The following is a 26,171-nucleotide window of genomic DNA, read 5'->3' as shown; positions in this document are numbered from 1 at the left end:
CAATACTTTCTACGTAAATAATATGCTTTTCATTGGTAACGATAAAGTCATTAGTTTTCGAGATATTTGAAGTTAAATATGAAACGGCACAGTTATTTTGATTAATTTATGGTATGTTTCATATTATTAAAATTTAAAAATTATTTGTACCCAGTACTTTAAAACTATTTGGCGTATGCTTATCATACTTGGCAGAAAGTGTAGGTACTGTATACCCTACTAAATTAAGATAACTAAACGTTTCTAGCTACTAGCAGAGGTGTACGACAGGGGATAGTGGCTGGTTGACCCTTCCCAAATTCTACGCCACTGGCGAAATTGCTATTTTAGTGTAACTTTTTGATTTTTTAATACTCTTTATGTAAATAATATACTCTTCATTCGTATCGATAAACTGCATATTTTTCGAGATATTTGAAATTAAAAATGAAGCGACACAATACATTAATCAAAATAACCGTGTCGTTTCTTTTTTAACATCAAAGATCTCGAAAACTAATGACTTTATCGTTACGAATGAAGAGTATATTATTTTTATAGAAAGTATTGGAGAATCCAAAAATTGAACTAAAATAGCATTTCCGCCAGTGGCGTAGAATTTGGAAAGGGTCAACCATTCACTTTCCCCCGTCGTACGCCTCTGGTAATAGACAGAAACGTCTGTTTAACATAATTTAGTAGTTTGTACAGTACCTATACTTCCTGACAAGTATGAAAAGGATACGTCGAATATTTTTAAAATGCTGAGCAAAAATATTTTTTAAATTTTTAGATAAAACACCCTGTAACTCAGTAAGGGACCACATTTTATTTAAGTGTTTTAGGTTAAATCTTCGTATTTTGTGCTATAGGTTCTCCAGTTGCTATATGGACAATTATTAATGAAACACCCTGTATAGATCTGGATCCCGCGTACCAAAAAAAAGTTGATTAATAGCAAGCTGAAAATTTGTTAATAGCTTAACGGTGTCTAGTCGGACAAACTTTGATGTATGGGAACATTGGAACAGGGGAAGTTTTAATTGTGGAACAGGTTAAAAATTTGGAACGTCAGACTACGAAAACGTTCCATGTATTTTGTCGGACACAACTTCCAATTGATTTATTACCATTCTATTAAACTCTCATGCAAAAATCAGACAAGGCAAATTCCGTATACATATAAAACAGTAATTAGACTCACAGTAACATATTTATGCCTGCAAGGCATGGGCATTAAATAAGACGGAAGAGGATACTCTGGAAAGATGGGAAAGGAAAATTTTGAGATGTGTATTTGGAGGAAGAAAGACAGAAGACGGTTGGGAGAGAAAAAACAACAACGAATTCATTTGGCTTTGTACAAAGAACCTACCATCACCAGGTTCGTTAAATCACAAATAATCAAATTGTTGGGACATGTAGAAAGAATGACAGTAAATAGAATGCCTAAATTCGTAGATAATGACCAGAAAACTAATCGGTCCCATAAGAAGAGCCGAAGAGGTATACCCAGAACAAGGTAAATTAATAAAGTGAGGGAAGACCTTAAAAATGTGAAGGTGAGGGACTGAAAAAGAAAAGCACAAAATAAATAAACATTAGGTACAACTTAAAAAGGATTTACTTTATTAAAATGATAAATATTATGGTAGGTACCTTCTTACGGTATTTGTATAATAAGCCTTTGTATTTTGGTTTCTTCAACAACAAAAACCGTGGTTTAAAATATACTTAATCGTATAATAGAGAGTTATTGCCACCGGCAAATAAAGGATCCTTTATTACAGGATACTTTAATAAAGGACAAATACTGGACGGGTCTAAAAGAGTGGTATTGCAAACGCAGTTAAAGAATCTTTTATTTTGACAAATGACATGAAATATTTTTGTAAATATAAAAATAACCTATAAAATTCCATTTGTCGATATAAATTAAAATAAGATAATTGAAGAGTAAAACGTTAAATTTAATTATTTTGTCATTTAAAGATGTTTAGAGAACAACATAATATATCCCATAATACTCATCGTTCAATAATATGGAAGTGCAATAAATTGGAAATACTATTTTAGGAGTTTTTAAATACTTTTGCATTATGGGTATATGTAATGGGGAATTTCTGGAGAATATATTATTAGGGAATAGTGGATATCCATTCCTCAACTACAACTACCGAATGACACCATTCCAGAATTTTCAGACAGAAGTTGTGTTTTTATAATCCATCACAAATCCCTTCAAGAATTGTTATTGAAAGAACATTTGGTATTGTGAAGAGATTTCCCATTTTACCATATGTAATGAGATGCAGCTTGTTCAGTTTAACATATTGCAGTAGTACATAATAGAGAAAACGTTGAAATACTGGCAAATGAGTGTGCTGTTGATATTGATATAGAAGCTGTGGCAGTACATTTTCAACCAGGAGCTAATCTAATGCGACTAAATTGTGTGTGTGTTTGTTTAAAATTATTGTTCGACATTTAAAGCTAGTAGCGCTTAAACTAATTTTATTTTTATTGGACTGCAGTTTGTTAATAAATTTATAAATAAATATAAATATTATATTGGTGACTGATTTTAAGTATTTTATGATCATTAGCAGGTTTTAAATAATAAATTTATAAATATATACATACATGCTATTGGCGTTTGATCTTTTATCCATTTGGCCCTCTCTTTCTTTCTTTTCACCTCTGGATAACTAGTTATCAGGAAGTTTATCTGACAGATTAGATACTAATAGATATCTGACAGAGAAAAACTTCCCGTTAACTAGTTATCCGGAGCTGAAAAGACAGATACTAAGGATACTGTTATATAAACTTCCCAATAATTAGTTATCTGAAAATGAAAAGACCTCTAATCTGTCAGATAAACTTCCCGATATACAAAAAAATAATAGAAGAATTAAGCTTAATGCTGGTTTTTATTAATTTTTTTGGCAATGTTTAAATAAACAAATACTGATGGCATGAAATGGATCACGAACAAGGAGGAATGAAGAAGGAATTGGAGATTGTGTTTACCATTAAACGCATAAAACTGCAGTATCTGGGACACATATGATAAATCAGCACTGTTACTCCCTGCTGCAGTACATATTGCAAGGTACAGTCAAAGGTAAGCGAAGACCTAGTAGAGGGAGAATATCAATGGAACTGTTTCGAATCGCAGCTAGCAAGGTTACGATTGCTATATGATTTCCAACATTCGAAACGGATAAGAACCAAAAGAAGAAGATGGCATGAAAATGAAAGTGTATTAATACTTTTGATTAAAAACTTTATAGATTCTTATCTATAAAAGATTAAATTTTCAAAAATAAATACTTGAACCTTTGTTTTATTTTGTTAACCTGTTGTTATATATCTGTTGAATAGAACTCTATTTTGAATCTAGAATTTTAACAAATCCTAACTTTCATTAAAATTTATTGATCTTATATCTTCAATCTCTTATATCTTCAAAAAATATTTATTTCTATAGAAAAATGTAAAATATATTGAGTTTAATAAATGAGTTACTGATATTTTAAGTCTGATCATTGTAATTAGTATAACAATTTAAAATTATTTAGGTAATATTCCTTTTTACAACTTCTTGTAATAACTCAAGCTTCAATAAAATGTTCTTTTCTATATTCGTTTGGGTCAAAACATCAATAATCTATATCTCAGAATATTACTTAGAGGTGTTTTTAATAAATAAAACCCAACATACAACTTTAATGATGAAAGTTTAATCAAATATCAATCCCACAATACATAAATTATCAATCCAAAGAAGCGACAAGATAAATTCAAAATACAAGTGAAGTTAGACCTTTCTTCACATTTTTGACACGTTATGTCAAAATAAAGGAACTTTTATTAAAATAAAGGTGTCCTCTAATTTTCCTTAAATAGAGGCGGCCTGTATTTTATTAAAAGACAAAAATAAAAGACGCAATACTGCGCATGCTTATATGTCAAAATAAAGGATCTTTTATTACAGGTCGACTTAAAAGACGTTGGCAATAACTCTCTAATATAAAACCAGTTGACAAAACCCAAAGAATAAAAACAAATAACCACAGCAATAATCTCTTATGCACAATAATGAGAAGCGAACAGTAGATAAAACACCTGTTTATTCAAATAAATCAAATAAATTGCTTTTAAATTACACGACTATAACTTCACAATAAATAAATAGCGACCATTCATAGCTGAATAGGTTGAATTATCTTGTTAATTTTTAGTTGCTCTGTAAGGAATAAATAATAAGACTTGTTAACTGTGCGACATACATTTATTTTATTATATTTTAAAGTGTTAGCAACCGACTATTTTAAGGAAATATATCAAATATATTTATTATTATATAACTTGTTAGGTCGCATGTTTCTTGATATTTTTTGAAATATGCACGGCGTTTAAAAACATCCTGCACAAAAGAAAAATAGTAATCCTGGAACTTATTATAGTAGGGGAGCAAAGTGTGATAAATGTGCAGTCACTCGAGCGTTATGGGGACCTATTGGGTTGTGAAGAGTGAAGAGTAGGTCCTAAAACCAAAAAAGTTAAGTAAAGTTTTCCATTTTAATGGGAACTTGTCCATTTTTAATTTAATTTTCCATTTCCAACAATCGTTTTTTTAGATTATAGCGCTATCTATCCATAGTTCGAAAAAATTTTTCGAATAAAAGTTACTTATTTTTACGTAAGGAATCCAAATCTGCAATAAAAAAATGGGGGCTCCTATTTAAGATTTTAAAGTAACCCTCTACCCCACCTCCGTGGGCGGTCGTGTTTGCTGTCATTCGATAGATTTTTCAAAAATATTGAATAAGTGTATTTTACAGTTTTTCGATCTGATGTTCATTTCGCGAAATATCGCGGGATTCGTATTTAAAATATTAAATTTACCCCCACCTCTCTCCGTGGAAAGCCGTGTTTGTTATCATTCGATAACATTTTAAAAAATATGGAGCACATATTTTTTAGTTTTTCGATCTGTCATTCATTTCGCGAAATATTCGCTTTTTCTTGTGAAACTTTGGGACTCACCCATTTCCTTACGCCCGCCCAGCTCAAATCGTCAGATTTTTTAAAGATACACTCCTTTGCATGTACTTAACTTACCTTATCTTAATCTGACAATTTCGACTTTTTTTAAGGATAGATTTTTTTTCGGGCCCCGCTTAACGAACTCCCCTGTATTCAATATATGGTAGAGGTACATCTGCAGGGTAACAGGTTTCTCCCTATATGATAATCTGACGCGCTCGAGTAACTGCAAAAATCCCCGCTTGGGCTTCCGCTTCCCTACCATTATAAAATATGTTACTTTGATCTCTATTATTTTCATAGAAATTATCTTTTCTTTTTCCCTTTTTCCTTATTCCTGGTGTTCGGTACAAAAGGAGAAAGTCTATTAGTATCAAAAAAACCAATAAGATACAAGCTTGAAATTAAAAACCCAATAGCAGAACAAGTAGTGAGATTTAAATACCGGGAAATCAAGTTACAAGAAACTAACAAGAATATTGAGAAAAAGGGGACAAGTGACAAAAGCAAGCAGAAAAATGGTGTGTTTCAGCGGCACAATATGCCAAAACAAATACATAAATAGACATAAAAATTCTAATAAACAAATCTTTAATCTACTCTATAAAGATGTAAAACGCAGAAATAAGACCTAAAACTAGCAAAAGAAGATATTTCGAAGCAAATGAAATAAGCATCCTACAGAAGAATAGTAATAACAAGGAGTAATGAGACCACAACCCCAGGTACAGGACACACACACAAAAACAACATAAATGTGTGTAAGATAGAAGCAGAATAAGCACAGGCCAATCTAGAAAGAGAAAAGTGATAATCATCATCATGGCACCTACACTCCTGGGGAAGCTATTGTTCCCTCTTTGGTTCTTCCAATTCATTTGTCGCGGGTAATCAGTGCGCATTAACTTTTTGGTTTACAAAGGGTTGTGTGACTTGGCTTTCTCCACAATATTTCTCCATTTTTTCCTCTTTTTTCATTCTCTAAATCCTATATCTATCCTATCTTCCTTGTTCCTCTATTATCTGGTTCTCCCATCTCGTTTTGCAGGGTCTTCCACATGGTCTATCTGTTCTGGTCTCCATTTGGTGATTTTCTTGACAACTGCTTCTAGATCTCTCCTTTCTAGATGTCCCATTCATCCGAGATTTTGTGTTTTGATAAATCAGATGATGTCTTCTCCCTTCAAAAGTTCTCTTATTTTGTGATTTTCTAAGTTCACCATTACCTAAGTTTAGCCTAAGTGGGCTCCTATTTGCTGAAATATTTTTTTTCTCTATGATCCTTAATTTTTCTTCATATTTCTGTGTCAGACACATTACTTAAGCAACATATGTAATTACAAGTCTAATTTCTGCTCTGTAAATTTTCAGTTTAGTATGCTGAGTGAGCTTCTGATCCTTTAGAAGGTTATTGTGTTTCCAGTAAGTTCTATTTCCTGCCAGAATTCTTTCATCGATTACCATGCTCTTGTCATTAGTTCCACTAACTGAGACCCCTAAGTACTTAAGGTGTTCTACCTGTTAGAACTCAGATTCTTCAATTTTTATCTCTGTCGTATTAACTGTATTTTTTCTGGAGCATATTAGGTACTTTGTTGTACAAGGAACGCAACTCATAAATATTGGCAATATCATTTTAATGTCAACTTTAAAAATATAATATAAAGGGTGAGTCACCACTAACGGGAAGGAAGATTACAGCGAAACGGTAAAAGATTTGAAAAAAATTTAAATTAAGTATAGTTAAAAAAAATATACAAAAGTATACAAAAAATAAGGTATAGTTTCATAAGGCTTCCCTATGCCTATGTACAGAGTGTTCTGAGTTATGTTGACTTTTCTTAGAATGTAAAGTTTTAAAAGCAGGCTTATTCTCAAGTTATTTAAGAAATTATAAAAACATTACTTTTACATCTAAATAGTTGGATATTGGTTGAATGTATTCCATGATTAATTATTACACATTTGTCTACAGGGTGTTCAAAATTTACAGTTTCATTATTGGAGTATTCAATGCGTCATATTATGATGCTTATTTTAAATAGAACACCATGTATATTAATAAATAATTATACTAACCAAATTTACCTCTTTCGAATGGTATATGAATGTCCTATACCTAGGTGTCATAGTTTTTGCGTAATTTACAATTATTTAAATTCTTAATCTGTAAATCGATTTTAAAACAAAAGATTATTCTACGTGAAAATTGTCGAGTCAAATGGAGATCAGTCAAACAAGTGTATGTAGAATACATAAGAAAAACCACTATCATCCGTATAAAACTCAACTACACCAGCATTAGACAGAACAGGAACGTTTAACTTTTCGTTTATAGACTTAAGAATTTGGAGAAGGTCCTGATTTTTTTTAAGAATGTGTTGTGTACAGACGAATCTATCTACTTTTAATAATAATCGTCTAGTTAGTAGATCTAGCTTTCATTTTATTATGATACAGTAAACAAACATTTTACTGTTGATCGCCAACACCGATGAAGTGTTAATGTTTGGGGCAGTATTCTGAGCCAGTACGTTATCGACCCATATTTTTTTGACGAAAATCTGAATGGAGCAACTTTTTTAAATTTCTTAAGACAAGTTTTTTGAATCCTTCTTAAAACCTTCCACTTAGCCTGCGAACAAACATGTGGCTCCAATTGGACGTAGCTCATGCTTATTTTTGACGTGATGTTAAGAACAACCTCAACATAAAATTTAGAAATAAATGGATAGATAGATTCGGTCCATATATTTGGCCACCTAGGTCACCATTGACCACGATGATTTTTTTTAAATAAGGTTATATTAAAAATATTGTAAATGCTGCACTTCCTAGCCCAGTAACCTGTGTTTAGTACAATCTTTGATTAATATACATGGTGTTCTAATAAAATACCCATCATATTATGCTACATTGAATAATCTAATAATGAAACTGTAAATTTTGAACACCCTGTAAATAAATGTGTAATAATCAATCATGGAATGCATTAATTATAAGATAATTACCAGACCGTATTGTCATAAAATGACAATGTCATACAATGACATTAATTAACTTCATTGTTTGTTTTAAAATCGATTTACAGAGTAAGAATTTAAATAATTGTAAATTACGCAAAAACTGTGAGACCTAGGTATAGGACATCCATATACCATTCGAAAGAGGTAAATTTTTTAAGTGTAATTATTTATTAATATATATGGTGTTCCATTTAAAATACGCATCATAGGACACATTGAATACCCCACTAATGAAACTATAAATTTTGAACACCCTGTAGACAAATGTGTAATAATTAATCATGGAATGCATTCAATCAGTATCCAACTATTTAGATGTAAAAGTAATGTTTTTATAATTTCTTAAATAACTTGAGAATAAGCCTTCTTTTAAAACTTTACATTTTAAGAAAAGTCAACATAACTCAGAACACTCTGTACATAGGTATAGGAGAAAGCCTTATGAGAATATACCTTATTTTTTACGGACAATTAAAAATGCAATAAAATATAGGGTATTTCATAAAAGAAATATAACTTTGATACGCCGCCATTTATTGGGACACCCTGTATATTTCAAAATCATTTTAAAATGTAGCTTTTATCAACTTACAAACTATTAATTTAAAAAAAATTTCAAATCTTTTACCATTTCGCTGTAATCTTCCGTCTCGTTAGTGGTGACTCACCCTGTATATGTCTGAATTGCATATATAAATGAGTCAGAATAAATAAATTATTAGAAGAATTTTTTACTAAGCAACAACATTTTTGTTTAATTTATTAATTATTTTGTATTTTGAAAACGGCATCCGATTTGGACGTCGAAACGTTAATAAAATCATTTTTAGTTAAATTGTAGCTTATTTTCCATTTAGAATAGTTGACTACAAAAATGCCACAAGGAAATAGTTTCAGAACAACATTCAGAAAAATAAGATCATTTTTCTTATATTTCCCATATAATAAACCCAATAAACTTCTACATTTCATGAAACGTAACTCCTCTAGATTTGATATTTATTGTCTCAAAAACCCCTTATTAGATTCATTTTGGAAGTAAGCTAAATTTTAAAAATGACAACACTTAAAGGAACGTTTATTAGTTATTCTGGTATTTTAGGAACAAATTCTACGAGTATTACAGAGTACAGACAACTAAACAGAACAAAAATTCACTATTATTCGATTTAATCGGATAAAAAAAGAAAATCGTTTAAAAGTTTCTTTTCGTGGGAGAATTAGTCTGACTCATTATAAAGTAGCACCCACCCACCCTCGAATCGTCTCATCGTATTTTTCCCAGAATCAATTTCAATTTAAGATATCGCCTACTTTCTGTTAAAATATTAATAAGATTAATTAATAAAAAGCTTACCTGAGTCTGTGTAAGGCCCAAACTGGCGGCCAGTTCTGCCCTTTCTGGTAAGGCCAGGTACTGTGTCCTTTGGAATCTCCTATTCAGTTGTTGTAGTTGAAGACTGGAGTATATTGTACGGGGTTTTCGCATTTTTTTACCTTTGCCTCCGCCCGACGGCCGATCCAACGATAGACATTTGTCTGAAATTCAAAAAAATATCGGGTTTCAATACGTCCGGAATCAAATTCCTATTATTTGATAGCGAATTTGCTTTATTCCGCTTGCTAAAGATATCTTACTATAAAAATACCGTTTTTTATTATACACTGATCAAAACGATAAAGGGCCACTTATAAAGATGTTGGTCGCTTTGAACTAATTATTTTTATGACTCTCTAATTTTTGAAGAAAAGATGAAAAGTCCAGATGCAAAATTTATTAAAAATAATTTAATTCTGAAAAGTTTTCGTTGAACTACTTCCTGGTAACATTCTTAATCTCTGACTTTTACAATTTATAAGACAAGAGACAACGAATAAAGAAGGCCAAAAGGACTCTACAATATGCAGTCACATTCCGCCTCATTCGTCTAGGAATAGGTCCGAAAGATAGTTCCGAGTACTCAAAATCTAATAAACTAAAAATAAAAGTGAAAAACAGTTTATAGTCCAGGGCGGATCTGTTTTGAGGTGGACGTTGAGAGGTGACTCTAATTTTTTTGCAGATATTGCTTGGAATTAACCCAAATAATAATAATTGAGTTATCCTCCTACTCAAAAAGGTCCGGAACATTGTTTAAATAATCAAAATGTCAAAAAATGAAGGAAAAATTCGATTTTTTTCTTGGTTTTTTATTATAACTTTAAAAGTATTCATTTCCGAGAAAAGTTGCACTAAAATAAAAGTTGCGTAATTAAATTTCCTATACTATAAGATTGGTTAAATTTTTTTTAAAATTGTTACCCTTGTTGCAAAATAGCAATAATTGAGAAAAAAAAACATAAAAAAAACAAGTATTCGCATTTTACGTTTTTCAACCATTTCTGCTATACTTAGGACCTTTATATTTCACCCAGAACAACTTCATGATATGATAAAACAATACTGTCAATTTAGTTATGATCGGTTCAACACATTTTGCAAAATAAATTTTGAAATCCAGCTTTCGCAAAAAAAATTTATTTTTTCAAAATGTTGCAGGACTGAAAATAAAGCAGATAGCAAGTTAATTTGTTTTACAAATAGAAGAATACTGTACCTTTCATTTTCAATTTGCAAAATTAAAATCGGTTAACTACCAAGGCGTCAGGAATTTTTTTAAATAAACATTAATTTTTGGTGCTACGCGCAGGACAGCGGTGTTCGATTCACACAATTTGATTTCCACCAAAATTTCTTCCAATCTTTATCTAATATATTATTTTCTTAATTTATATTTTGTTGTATGTTCATATTTTAATTCCACAAAAATCAAACTAATTTGATCATTGTTTGTGAAAAATTGTTTAAACAATTGCATATGTTTAAAAATAATACACTTTTATTTTCTAAGTTGAAATATATGAACAAGGAAAGTTTTTGCTAAAAAAAGTGTTATTTCAAAGGACAGCGTATGTGTTTTTATTTTGCAATAAACAAATTTATTTATTTATTTCCAAATGTACTAAAATTAAAATTTATCAATCATTATCAAATGTCATTGGAATGCCCAATCAGAGCGAACGTATCCGCTGTCCTGCGCGTAGCACCAAAATTTAATGTTTATTTAAAAAATTCCTGACGCCGTGGTAGTTAACCGATTTTAATTTTGCAAATTGCAAATGAAAGGTACAGTATTCTTTTAATCGTAAAAAAAATTTACCTTGCTGTCTGCTTTATTTTCAATGCTGCAACATTTTGAAAAAATGATTTTTTTTTGGGAAAGCTGGATTGTAAAATGTATTTTGCAAAATTTATTAAACCGATCTTAACGACGTTCTACACCTTCGGCAAAGAATTAAAGATTTGCATGAAATTTTAGTGTGTTATAGTTTACTTCAAAAAACTAAGACTTGATTTTTTAAAAATTGTTTTACCGTGCCGTTTAATTATTATTAAGGGTCAAAGTTAAGTTTTAGCATGGGCTCTTATGGGAATTCTTAAAAAGTTAATAACTTTTGACCCAAATTTACGATTTTTAATTAATTCTGCTTAAATTAAAGGTTTTTTGTAAGGAATAACATATTAAAAAATGAGGATTGTTTACCGTGCCATTTATTTTTAATTTATTTATTAGAATTAATTCCGTAATTTATTCCGTAATTTCCGTAATTTATTATAATTTATTTTTATAAAGTATTCAATACTGAAACATATGATTTAAGTATTCTGCTATAAATGCATTGTTACCAACTTTCGCTTGCATATAAGTTTCCCCCCTTTCCTTTGAGAGGCATACCCCGCAACGAAGGTGTAGAACGCCGTTAATGAAATTTACAGTGTTGTTTTATCATATCATAAAGTTTTTCTGGGTGAAATATGAAGGTCCTAAGTGTATAATAAATGGTTGAAAAACGTAAAATGCGAATACTTGTTTTTTTTATGGTTTTTTCGAAATTATTGCTATTTGGCAAGAAGAGTGACAATTTTTAAAATGTTCAGTTAATTATATTAGGAAATTTTATTAATATTAATTATTATAGGAAATTTAATTACGCAACTTTTATTTCGGTACAACTTCTATTGAAAATGAATACTTTTAAAGTTATAATAAAAAAACCAAGAAAAAAATCGAATTTTTCCTTCATTTTTTGACATTTTGATTATGAGTGGAAGAATTTGAGGATAACTCAAATAGTATTATATGAGTTATTTTCAAGCAATTTCTGCAAAAAATATGAGTCACCTCTCAACATCCAAATGTACTAATATTTTTACAGATGCGCCCTGGTCTATTATGTTTACTTTCGATTCAGAGGTGGTTCACCATCCCTAGACAGTCGTTTCTGTCTCTAGGCGTCTTCAGTGGGACTACATGAACTATCTTTCGGACCTTTTTCTAGACGAATAAGGCGGAATCTGACTGCATATTATAGAGTCCTTTTCGCCTTCTTTATTCGTCGTCTCTTTCTCTTGTCTTATAAATTGTAAAAGTCCGAGATTAAGGATGTCACCAGAAAGTAGTTCCACGAAAACTTTTCAGATTTAAATTATTATTAATTTTTAATAAATTTTGCATCTGCACTTTTCATCTTTTCTTTAAGAGATGTCGCTACAACGTCCTAAAAGTGGGTTATAAAATTATTTTTATAATTCTGCTTAAATACGCAGTTTGGTTTTTTTTCGGTTCAGAGGTGTTCATGTAGCTCCATTGAAGACGTCTAGAGACAGAAACAGTTGTCTGGGCATGCTGAACCGCCTCTGAATCGAAAGGAAACATAAACTGTGTTTCACTATATTATTTTTGTTTAATTTCATCTAAGGCTTTTCGCTAAATAAATATAGAAAAGTTTTTTTTATTGAACTGTAAATTTTCTTGGTGAAGAAAATAGGAAAAAAGTGATAAATGTGAAAAATTCGATTTATTTTTTTAATAAAGGCGTTGCTAAAAATTATTTTAAAACAAAACTAATAGAATGTATGGGCTCCTCTAACGCGCTGAACTTCTGCACCACGTCCAGGCATGCTTTCAATCACATTTCGAATACTTTCTTGATCTAGTTGTGCCTATTCTTCCATATAGCACAGGAACACAAATTTTTACGAAAACCTCCAAAAAAATTAAGGAATGATGAAAATTTGGGAATAGGTAGTTGAAATTGTCTATTATTATATCAGAAAAAGTTTACAATAATTCTACAACCCCTCCATTTTACAAAAATTGGGAAATAAGGGGTAAAAAATAATTTCTCGGGAGTGAAAAAATATACGTTCAAACTAGGCCCGGAATTGGTTAAAATTCTAAGCAACCTTTCTTCTATAGAGTTTTTTCACTAAGTCAATACTTTTCGAGTTATTTGCGAGTGAATATGTTCATTTTTAACAAAAGAAAAACATGTTTTTGGACGGTTTTTCGCAGATAACTCAAAAAGTAAGTATTCTAGCGAAAAAAATTTTCTTGGTAAAATTATAGCTTATAAAAAAATTGAAAAAATGGTGTACGCTTGAGGTCTGCAAACCCAGTAGAAGCAGAGTTGTAGCTAATGGAAAGTAGGTTCTTCTTCGTCAAATTCCAAATCGAATAGTTCAATGTGAAATAACCAAAAAACAGAGCACTTTTCGGGAAGAATTCATTACAGCTTTTTAAAGCGTTTAAAAAAAGGTTTATTTTTGTTTTCTAAAAAAGCTTCTAGCATTAAGAATAAGTGAATTACGCTCAAAATATTGTTGGTTCCTTTTATTTTTAGGTACAAAAATCGCGAAAATCACCCCCTAATTAGCTTCCTAAATAAAATTAATCGTTACCGCTTCACAAGTTACTTTACTTATGTATTGTTTATATTATCTATAAGTTTCAATGGTTCAAAGTGTTCATTTTTGAAAAAAATTGGGTTTAAAATAAAACTTTTTTTTATTTAAAAAACGTAATTATTCATGCAAAATTATTAGTAATACCAAAAATCTTAAAGAGTAATAAAATGTACGTTTTGCTTTTCTGAATATTTTTGCTTTTTTGTTTTCTTGTTCTTGTTAGACAAAAATTGGTTATGCTATGGCTGTTCAAAATTTGCCTAAACTCGAGAGTAGTTACTCGTTCAAGCCATTTTAACTACAGCTTTTTCAAAAAGAAGCACTTTGAACCGATGAAACTTACAGATCATATAAATAATACATAAGCAAAGTAACTTGTGAAGTGATAATGATATAATGTATTTGTGATGCTAATTACGGGGTGATTTTCGCGATTTTGTTACCAAAAAATAAAAGGGACCAACAATATTTTGAGCGTAACTCACTTACTTTTAATGTTACAAGTTTTTTTAAAAAATAAAAATAAACCTTTTTTAACACTTTAAAAAAGTTGAAATGAATTTTTCCCGAAAAGTGCTTTGTTTTTGGGTTATGTCACATTGAAATATTCGATGTGGAATTTGATGAAGAAGAACCTACTTTTCATTAGCTACAACTCTGCTTCTACTGGGTCTACAGACCTACAGCATACACTATTTTTTTTAGTTTTTTATAAGATATGTTTTTGGTAAAAATATTTTTTTCGCTAAAATACTTACTTTTTGAGTTATCTCCGAAAAACCGCCCAAAAACATGTTTTTTTTTTCTGTTAAAAATGAACATATTCACTTGCAAATATGTAACTCGAAAAGTATTGACTCAGGGAAAAAACTCTATGGAACCAAAGTTGCTTAGAATTAGTCATTCCCCTTCATTTTTGTAAAATGGAGGGGATGTAGAATTGTAAACTTTTTCTTATATAATAATAGACAATTTCAACTACCTATTCCCAAATGTTATCCTTCCTTTATTTTTTTGGGCTCAGATTGTTCTTTGATCGGGCTAATAATCGAGAACCTCGACATAGCTGACGATCCTTCAAGAGCTTCCCGAGTGTATCCCAAATGTTTTCAATGGGATTAAATCTGGGCTTGGGCTCATCTCTGACCTCTCCATAACCTGAATATTGTGGGTAGTCAAATAATTTTGTACTATTCTGGCTACCTGTGGTCTCGAATTATCTTGCTGAAGGATAAATTCTGCTGAAGGATAAACCCATATTTTCCCCCCAAATAGGATAATATCTGGTTCAAAAACTTCGTTGATGTACGGCTCTGTCGTCATCGCCCCTCGCCGAATAACTACTAGGTTAGAGCGGCCATTTAAAGTTATCCCACCCCAAACCATAATTGAACCTCCGGCAAAAACCTGGGATTCTTGAATTGTGGAATCCAAAAAGCCCTTGCCTGGTCTTCTCCAGCCTCTAACATATCCATCAACATAATTTAAAAGAAATCTGGACCCTATTAGTAATAGAAGGAAAGGTAAAAGGTCGAAGGCCAAGAGAAAGGTTTCAAAATGATGGGCAGACCAAATAAAAACCCTGACGTAAAAACCCCTACATGAGGTCGTCCATCTGCCACAGAATAGCAGATAATGAATACAGAGGATACAGCAACCATATTTAGAGTAGCACCGCACCCTGACAAGACCTTTAGGAATGAGAAGGATACAATAAGATCAAAGTGCTCTTAATGTCTGCTGTGAGCAGGGTTTCTAGCCAGAACAGAGCAAATGAAGAGCTAATCTCTTTAATGTATTCTATTCGCGATATTCAAAGAAGCAAGATTAAGGTGGAGGGATGGTGTAGATAAGGATGCTAGGAAAATCGATGTTTGGCAACATCTGACAATGTAACATTAAGTTGAAAAGAACGAATTGAGGAATAAGCGTAAACTTGAGCCGTGGCACCAATGATGATGATTAAATACTGGCGTAAATATTTCTTTGAGATTTTCCTGTTACAATTCTATAAAAAAAATTTCTTTAATGATATTTACTTTTCTCATTACCTACATTGTTGATGCAAAATAGTGATTACTATAAAAATCACCTATAAATAGACACTTTAATTTCTTATCGTTTGACATATGTATTAATGTAAATTCATTTATGTATAAAAGTTAAAAAAGTACGAATAAATAAATTACTTTAGTACGTTTCATTGTACCTTGTTTAACAGATAGAGATTATGCCCTAACCTTGTACGATTTATCAAAAATCGCATGTACCCGACGAGAAACATGGGTAGGCACTTAATTTTTGGATTATTTTTATTAGGAAAGTAGCAACTTACTGCCGATAAGCCGCACACTTGTGCTAATAATATACATTTTTTAATTTTATACCGAATCATACTCTAACACTGCTTAACACCACTCTCAAAGCATTCACAAAAACTATAGTGTTACTGAAGGAAATCGCCAAAACTATAACCATACGGGAAGACCAAAAAAAGATCTACCATTGATACAATATTTGTTATCAGACAGATAGAGGAAAAATCCATAGAATTTAATAAACCTGCATAAATATATGTGTTATCCTGAACAAATTTAATACAACAAATTTAAAACACCTTATCTTGAACAAATCTGAGCATGGTCTTCTTTTTCGGATTTAATTTTAAGTTAATCCAGCATCGTAAGTACTTTTATTGGTAAACTTGTTTCAATATACATACATTACTTGTTTCAATGTTATTACGTTTTCTCATATCTACTTACTTTATATAGTCATAATTTAATTGATTTTTATTCCAAACTGTCTACAAGCTTTTTGCAATTATGTACTTTAAAATATTTTTTTAAAATTATGAGAGTCTGGTATAAGTACAGTATCATCAGCATATCTGACACTGCATAACTGGACAACTAGATATTCTTTACCATGGCGCCCTGGAAGAAATGATATTATTTTTGTAAGATAATTTATGTACTGAACCTTCTTGATCTCTAGTACAAAAAGATCAAGTAAAAGTTGAAAAAGTGAAGAAATAAAAGCGTACAAGACAGAAAACCTTTGTTGGAAGAATAAGGAAGTTCTCATACGAGTTAAATGTGAACAAAATAATTGAGATTGAGATAAGTGAAGAAACTTTGAAATTGAAGACTTAATTTGGTAATATTACAAACAGTATATCAGTGGCGGCCGGTCAGGGTCGGCAGGGTCGGCAGTGCCGACCCACACATTATGGACACATTGTAGATTTTCTAAATATTTAATTTAATCCAGAGTTGATGATATTTGTTTCTGTAAAATAAAAAAAATCTGTGAGATAATACAGACTAAATTTAATTCATTGTTTTTAAAAGAATTCGATCAATCCGATACGTTACGTGATCCCTACGCGTAAGAAACTTTCAAATTAATAATCCCAGCCGTGCATCCGATTGCGATTGTATGAATTATTTTTTATAAGATCAGCTTCGCTTCGACGGCAAGCCGTCCCTAGATCTACGATTTGAAGCGCTGCGCTGTGGAATATTAGACAACCAATTATACATTTCACCATAATTTCACCCGTATTTGAATGGCAGGGTCCGGCACATAAACAATCTGCCGATCGGTGATAGGTAGACACAGCAGCAGGCAAGCCACGTACCCTGCTAAAGTGCGCTCGGGATGAAATTAATTATGAAATAAAGTAGCTTTTGGAATTTTAAATCTCGGTTAGTTTTCACTGTAGCAGATTTTCGTAACCAGCTTTTGGAAGTTTTTAATTTTATTTTATTAAAAAAGGCGACAATTTTGCAAGTGATGATATTATCTCGATTCGTGAAACAATCGGTTTGAAAACTTTACTAAATGATTATTCTTTTAATATTTTTTTACATATTTTTAAGAAGGTGTTTACCCAAACTGATGTGATATTCAATGTTGTTGAAAATCAGTCAACTGACATTATTTATTCCAAAAATAGAATAACAAAGCTGGTAAAAAATCTCAGAGATAGTAATTTTCAATATAATATACGCAGTGACGTTTTGGATTCGCTTGATATTTCCGAACACCCCCAAAAAATACAAAAGTATGACACAGATGTCGAAAAACAAGTATATTTTGAAATTTTTGATACTATTATTATTTGTGCAAATAGATACTCCTTTTTTTCAAATTTTGAAGATTTGCAAATTTTTGAAGCTTTGCAAAAATTTAAAAGTTACGCCAAAGAATTTTCAAAATATCTATTAGACAAGTGAATTAAAACTATGCATCATTCTTTAATCAAATAGACAACTAAAGAAATGAATTAAAAGTTTTATATGCTGATCCAAATATTTTCGGAAGATGGGATAAGTTACAAAATATGTATAATTTTATATACTGCAATTCATTGCAACAAACTGTTCCCGAAATTAATAAATTATTATCATGAATTCTCTCATTGCTACCAACTTTTGCCTTAAGGTGATACAGTAGCGATCAACAGGTAGCAACAAATGCGGTCCAAGATTCCGAAAGTTCTACGAACTTTCAAAAGTGAGGCAACAGTGCGTCGGTGATTCGACACTGACAGTGACGTTTATACTATCAAAAACAATAATTTTTATACAGATATGGGGCGAAATGTTGCCAAGTCAGTGACGTTCGATTTCTTGTTAAAAAAAATCGATTTTTGGTAGTTTCAATGTGACACAAAGTCTAGGCACGGGATAAAAAAGTTTATTTGAAGAAAGTGTATTTTTTATCTTTCTTAATGGCGGTACAGGCTCCTTTTTGCAATATTTTATTTAGTTATAGAGTAATTTCCACATACTAACATATTTCTGAAATTGGGCTCTGTATCGTCATTCTTTATTATATTACGAATAAGTGTGCCAAATATCTCCACAAAATATTCAAAATTACAGCCGCAATCTTGGAACGCGTTTGTTGCTACCTGTTGATCGCTACTGTTTCCTCTTAAATGAACGGGATTTCTCTTGTCTCAAAAGAGTCAAAACGTATTGTCGAAACACCATGAAACAAAATAGTATGTCAAGCTTTTCTCAAATGTCAATAGAAAAAAACTATTAAAATATCTCCAACACATTAATAAATTTTACGATGATGTTATAACCCACTTTGCTACGTCCAAACAACACAGAATAAAGTTAATTTATAAACATGTTTAGGATCTAAATCTAAATTCAATGTGAAAAAAACAAAAAAAAACAAAAAAAATAAATAAAAAAAAACAAAAACCAAAAATCAAAAATCTTCTATGATGATTGACGCCTTTCAATTAGATGGTATACCTATCTGGGGAGACAAAAACTTTGCCGACCCTGTCCCTAAAGCCACGAGCCGCCACTGCAGTATATGTATATGTAGTATATATCTGTTAAATTTTATTGTAAAATATAAGCAGTAAAAAGTAATTATTCATGTCAAATTAAACTGACGAATCCACCTGTCGTCACGTAAATCTCTTAAAGTACCCCAATAAGGCAACAAAGCCTCTTTTCAGTATCGGTATTTGTAAAAGTGTCTAAAGAAATCCTAAACCACGATATTTATGGACGTCTTCAAATTGCCGGTGTAGCTTTATACAGACGAAGAAGGTGGGAAATTTGACACAAATAACATAACCTCAAATTAAATAAATGAGGATTAATTAATCAACCCTAATTACTTAATTAGAAAATTGGCTTTTAATAACGGTTTCGTAATTAAATGGCCGAGGAATTTCATGCTTTACGGGAAATTATAGTAAAGGGATTATGAATAATTACGCTGGTGTCACTACTAGATAGTAGTGGTTATTGATTTATTAGTTCATAAAAACATAAAGGAAAGGAATCAATAGTTGCAATGTAACTTCACGTTAGGGAATCTCGTATGAATTTAATAAGGAGGAAAGGAGGAAGTTTTTGTTTTGTTCGAACTTTTGTAAATAAACATTGTTTTTTCTTTTCGTTGTATTATACTACTAAGTATACCTATGCAGTGGCCCAGGCTGAAGAAGATCCTCGGAGATTCCTGGCTCCGGAATCTCCGAGAATGGTACCAAGAGATCACCGCTAATCTGTTTAGAGGTGGCGTCTTCTTCTTCCTTCTTGTATGTAGGCTTTAAAGCTTGTTTCTTCTTCAATATTAGCCTCCTAAATTGTTTAAATTATCGCACAATCTTTTTCTTTGTCTGCCAATACTTCTTCGTCCATTTAGTGACTTATCTCGTGCTATTCGTACTATCCTATCCTCTGCCATTCTACTGATGTGCTCGTTCCACTTCTGTTTCCGTTTTGTCACCCATCCATTTATGCTTTCTACATTGCATGATCCTCTTATGTTTTCGCTTCTCTCCCTATCGAACAGACTTTTCCCTGATATTCGTCGGAGTATTTTCATCTCTGTTGTTTCTAGTAGTCGTCTCGTTTTAGATGTGTCAGGTCTTGTCTCCGCCGTGTATGTTAATATAGGTCTAATTGCTGCTTTATAGATTCTTGCTTTTGTGTCTTGTCTTAGGTGTTTGTTCTTCCAGATTGTGTCATTAAGAGATCCGCCGCTTTACTTGCTTTTAAGCTTTGTTGTCGTACTTCTTCTTCAACATCTCCGTAACTAGTTATATCTAAACCTTTATTCCCAGATATCTAAACCTTATAGGTCTGGATCCCGCGTATGAAAAAAAAGTTGATTAATAGCAAGCTGAAAATTTGTAAATAGCTTAAGGGTGTCTAGTCGGATAAACTTTGATATATGGGAACACTGGAACAGGGGCAGTTTTAATTGTGGAACAGGTTAAAAATTTGGAACGGTCACACCACGAAAACGGCACATTTATTTTGTCCGACAGAACAGACTTAAACTCTCCGAACAGAGAATAAACTCTCATGCAAAGATCAGACTGCTATTTATCACCTGTCATAATTCCTGTCATATGACATATTCTACATGTTCCACTCATTAAAACTCCCATTTGGTGATAAATAGCAGTCTGATTTTTGCATGAGAGTTTAATCTCTCTTCGAAGAGTTTAAGTTTGTTCTGTCGGACAAAATAAATGTGCCGTTTTCGTGGTGTGACCGTTCCAAATTTTTAAACTGTTCCACAATTAAAACTGCCCCTGTACCAGTGTTCCCATATATCAAAGTTTATCCGACTAGACACCCTTAAGCTATTAATAAATTTTCAGCTTGCTATTAATCAACTTTTTTTTCATACGCGGGATCCAGACCTATTATTATTTTTCCGTCAATTTCGATTTTACATCGTAGTGGGTATTTAGATGTTGTCATACATTAGGTATCTTCTGCTGATATTAGATATTATCATATTTATTGTATTTCTTGGCTGTTGTATTGAAAATGTGTGTTAATTTTTTTATATCGTCTTTTGTCTCGGCGATTAATGCAGCGTCGTCTGCATAACATAATATTTAGATTTCTGTGTTCCCCAGTCTGTAACCATTACCTTTTTAGAGGTGCCGTAAACAAGTTATTATTGCCAATATGATCGCCAACGTTCGATAATTCGATAATCGAACAGGGTACTTAAAAAAGAAGACGAAATATACAGTACACTTTAAGCTGCAAGAGTTCATGCGGTTGGAAATTTTTTTACCTTATTTTCTGTTATTTTGTTCCTGCAGTTTGTAGGTCTTTTTGTAGAGGTACTTTATCTATTTTGTCGTAGTTGGTCGCTTTCTATTTTTTTCAACCACATGTAGAATACTTTTTCCAATATAGCTCTCTGGCTTTCTTACAAGATACTGCAACCAGCAACTATTTTAACTCGGTTTTCGGTCTGTCCATTCCTACATATGTATGGCTCTTTCTCTCAATATTCATCTTATTCCTTTCGTCATTCTAATGTTTGTCTTTCTCTTCTTCTATTCCATGGAACATAGTTTCAGGACTACTTTCTCTTCAGAACGTCGTACCCTAAAATTTGTTACAGTTGTCATTTTAAGAACTACAGTATTAGTCAACAATGTGGAGTCAATATAAACGTAAAAAAGCCAAAGCTTATGAGAATTAGCAGAAAAAAGATAACAGAGAGTCAACTCGACGTCAACCAAACCTCAGTAGAAAGTATGAAAGTTGCAGTACGTCACTCTAGAAAGAGTGTCGTACTGCAACTACCTCGGCACTATAATAAATGAAGAATGGACCAAAAACCAGGAGATAAGAGTGCACATCGAAAACAAAATTCTTAAAAACCTTCGCACCATAAAAGAAGAACAAGAACCTACATAGAAGCGTCTCCGACAACCGAAATCTGCATAAGTAGATCAGAAAAAATAGACAAATTGATATGGGTGGATACGATACTTGGAAGGTATGTACACTTATTCACATCGTTTTTCTACACAAAAAATCTAAAATCATAAAATTATGTCACTTTTCTCTCCATGATGTCACTTGTCCCCTCATAATTAAACAAACATAGAAGTATGTTGGTGGGGGACGGTGTATACGATAATGGGAATTTTGATAGCGTAAAAGTGGAAGCGTTTTTTATAATAAAGTTAATTAGTATTTGTACCTACTAAATAAATTTTATATTCATTTTGATACGCCAGTTATAAGTTTTTTCAAACAACTACTAACCGACACTTTATGTGTTCAATTTCGTGTGGTAATTAAATATTTATTAAGTTATTAACGAGAAAGATATCCTATATCCGAATCTCTAATTATTACTGGTCTGATAAGTAACCCCCATTGAAATAAAAAAAATATGTTCTCTAAACAATTCTTTTATTTTACTCGATATAGCCTCCTTTTAGCTCAATACAAGTTGAATCTGTGCAAGATAGACATTTTTTGTCAATTATCTCTTCGTTTAAGAATATATTTTTATTTATGAGCCATCTCTTCAGATTTGGAAATATATAATAATCGAAGGTGGCCAAATCAGGAGCAAAAGCCGGATGAGAAAGCAATTCGAAGCCCAACTCAGCAAAATTATACCTTAGTAATCCCAAAATACAGTAGTGAAGCCTGTCCAATCCACTGAGCCACTTGTGGCAGCTTCGGTCCACTGCCGTACATTCATTCTATTCTCTAGTGCATAATAGTGGATTCAAGTGTAGTCACAAGATCATGTTTTGTCAACACTCAACGAAAAAGGTACGTAATATCAATAAAAATGTTAATTCAGACAACAAACGCAATTCTTAAAATTTGTCCAATTCTTGGTTTTATTGGAACAACAAAGCGATGTTCATCAATTCATTATTTTCGTTAGTTGAGCCAATGTATTACGTTTATTGAATGGACGAACATTCATTATGTATACCATAATATCATTTTATTGATATTACGAACTCAGTTCATTGAGTCAACGAACAATATTTATTGAAACAACAACGTCGTTAATTGACCGACGAAGACCATTCGTTGTGCCAATAACAGTGTTATTTCTCCTAACGTATTTCGTTTATTTCTACAATTATTTCCGTTTATTGTTACAATTAATTCCGTTCATTGGCACAATAAATACGGTTATTCTTACAAGCAATTCTATTCATTCTTACAATCAGTTTCGTTCATTCCTGCTATGAACGTATTTTATATTAATAATTACTGAATGCATTAGCCCAATGTATCATATTAATTGATTAATAATAATTTTTTAAATCCCCTTTTTTGTCCTTAACCTTTAGGACTTTACACTGTGTGATTTCTCATAATTATTATATCGCTTATACAGTGCACTGGAATAAGTGTTACACTCCCCCCCCCCCTTATTAACTTATTTATTTTTAGTACATAAGCAAAACGCTCAGACTGGTCGATTTTTAAAATTATCAAAGTATATTATAACATCAATGTTTCGAACTTTACACGATCCCTCTTCAGGTGACAGGCGTAACTTTGATTTTTTTTTAATGGGGTAGTACATCATGTCACAGCTCATTTAAAAGTGTTTGAAATGGTGATTTCAAAAATGTAATATAACACTTTAATCATTTTTGAGAGCGCAGGGGCAAAATTTCGATCGAATTATTTTTAAACGCATTCATTTTTTTGGAATCCTGAGAAAACTAATAAGTAAGTATTTTTGAAAAATTTAACCGCAGAATAAAAGACTACATTATTACTGAGGGCTGAAAGTCCCTTAGAATAAACAAAAAGTTTCTTTTGAATAGTATATTTGAAATAAAAAAATCATACTAAATTTTCTATTTTTCACCCCTGTGACTTATTAAAATAATCATTATAGAAGTTCTCAGGGACGTCAGACCCTCGATAATACTCTAATATTTTATTCTGCGTTTAAATTTTCAAAAATACTAATTATTTTTTTTCATTCAGGATTCGGAAATTCATTTTCAGTTCATCTTATAAATAACATCACTAGAAAATATTAAAAGTAAACACTTACAAACATAAGACACTGACAAGTTTATTTTTAATTAGAATGTTCTCCCGTATTTACCTTATCAGAAAAAACTTACTTTTATTCAAATATAAAAAATAAGTAATATCTTATCCTTATCTTCCTTCTACTACGGACTACACTTGGAAACAAAATGCAATTATTATTCGGCACTTTCAAGGAAAAGCCGTTACATTTCAAATGGTCAAGCAAAACATTTATTGTCTCAACAACTACGATTATTGTCACAATGAACGCATTGATTGTGGGAATTAAAGGCAGTAGTAGATTAATTAATGCATTCGTTGGCACAACAATCAGTGTACATCTATTCAATAATAATATATTACTGTATATTAACAACATTTGTACATTGTTTTAATGAAATCTGTACGTTGTCACGATAAACCAAGGTAATTGCTTGTCATCTACGAAATCAAGAACGTGAGTTGCTGCCACAATTAACAGTATTTATTAAATATACGAAACTAAGTTATTGGCTGAATAAATTGAGTGTTATTGATTAATGTACTCTAGTTATTCTCACAATTATTATTCAATCATTGTGACAATAACCAAGTACATTCGTCAATGTCTAAAAGTTCGTTGAAACAACAAATTAAATTGTTGTGAGAACGAAATACTATTCAATAATCACTGTTAATCAATATTACGAACTAAATTTTTTTGAGTGAACGGTCAACAAACGTGGCGCCCAACTTCGTTTAAAATGTGACTAGTGGGTATGCTCAATTCTTGTAGCCTCAATTCACTCTTCTTCACTTTACGATGAGCTAAAACCATTTTATGGTCTCTCTTCGCATTTTTTGGTCTAACTGAATCGAAGATCCGTCCAGTACTTGGTTTATCCACTTCAAAATGGTTTACTCTTGCATTAGAAGATATGTTCGAGAAGTATATTGGGGATAACGCGGAATTAAAATGGCGGAAGGGCAAAATTAATAGAATTGGTAAAATATTACCGATCTTTCAATAGTTTCTGTATGAATTACGACATTGGGACAAGAAAATAAAAAATTAAAAATGATTGAAGTTAATTTCTCAACCTTAAGTAGTACCTATAAATTAATATCCCCTACCTAACAGTTTTATTGAATGTTGCTCGCGAAATACTATAATAGGTCTAAGGTGTTCCTCAGGACTTTCCTTTCAAAGACCTCCGGCTTTCTTTTTGTGTTTTCTGTCATTATCCATGTCTTGCATCCATAACATACTATTGGTCTGATAATAGTTTTGTAGACCCTGATTTTTGATCTCCAGTGTGTGCTTTTGGAGCGGAACACATTGGTGAGTGTAAAATAAGCTTTGTTTCCTTTTAGTATTCTTCTTTGAATTTCTGGTTCTTCTGTTCAATTCATGTTTAATGCAACTCCAAAATATGTGAAACTTTGTACAGTTTAAATATCGTCCTCTAATTCAACTCCCTCCCTGGGGCGACACTCTATCACCCAAACTGTTCACCTTAGTTTTGGAGGGCGTGTTTAAAAATCTAACTTGGAAATATAAGGGAATAAACATCAATGGCCGCTACCTCAGTAATCTACGATTTGCGGATGACATAATCCTGATAGCTACTGACCTACAAGAACTGCAAACCATGCTTTCAGAAGTACACACAGAATCTTCTAAAATAGGACTGAAAATCAATTTAAACAAAACAAAAGTCATGCACTCCGAAGAAACTGTAACAATAACAAACGACAAAGTTATAGAAAAAGTTAAAGAATATATATACTTAGGACAAAAAATAATACTAAATAGGGAAATTCAAACGGAAGAAATAAAAAGAAGAAGAAAGTTAGCATGGGCAGCATTCGGCAAACTAAACTATATACTCAGAAATCAGCAAATTCAACTACATCTTAGATCTAAAGTTTTTGATGCATGCATTATTCCGATATTAACATATGGGCCACAAACATGGACAATCACAAAAAAGAATATGAACATACTCA

The 26,171-nt window shown here is 31.7% G+C and overlaps 1 protein-coding gene across 2 annotated transcripts in view; it reads right to left on the bottom strand.

Moving 5' to 3' along the window:
• Positions 1-26,171, bottom strand: part of LOC114330240 (homeotic protein distal-less-like) — a 347,663-nt gene that overhangs the window by 300,624 nt on the left and 20,868 nt on the right. For both annotated transcript variants that reach the window (XM_028279563.2, XM_028279564.2), the window contains exon 2: positions 9,418-9,599. In XM_028279563.2, coding sequence (XP_028135364.2) covers positions 9,418-9,599 — 182 coding nt within the window. The remainder of the gene's footprint in view (positions 1-9,417; positions 9,600-26,171) is intronic.

This window comes from Diabrotica virgifera, chromosome 4, assembly GCF_917563875.1.
Source record: "Diabrotica virgifera virgifera chromosome 4, PGI_DIABVI_V3a".
Classification (NCBI taxonomy): Eukaryota; Metazoa; Arthropoda; class Insecta; order Coleoptera; family Chrysomelidae; genus Diabrotica; species Diabrotica virgifera.
This window is presented reverse-complemented; position numbering and strand designations above follow the sequence as displayed.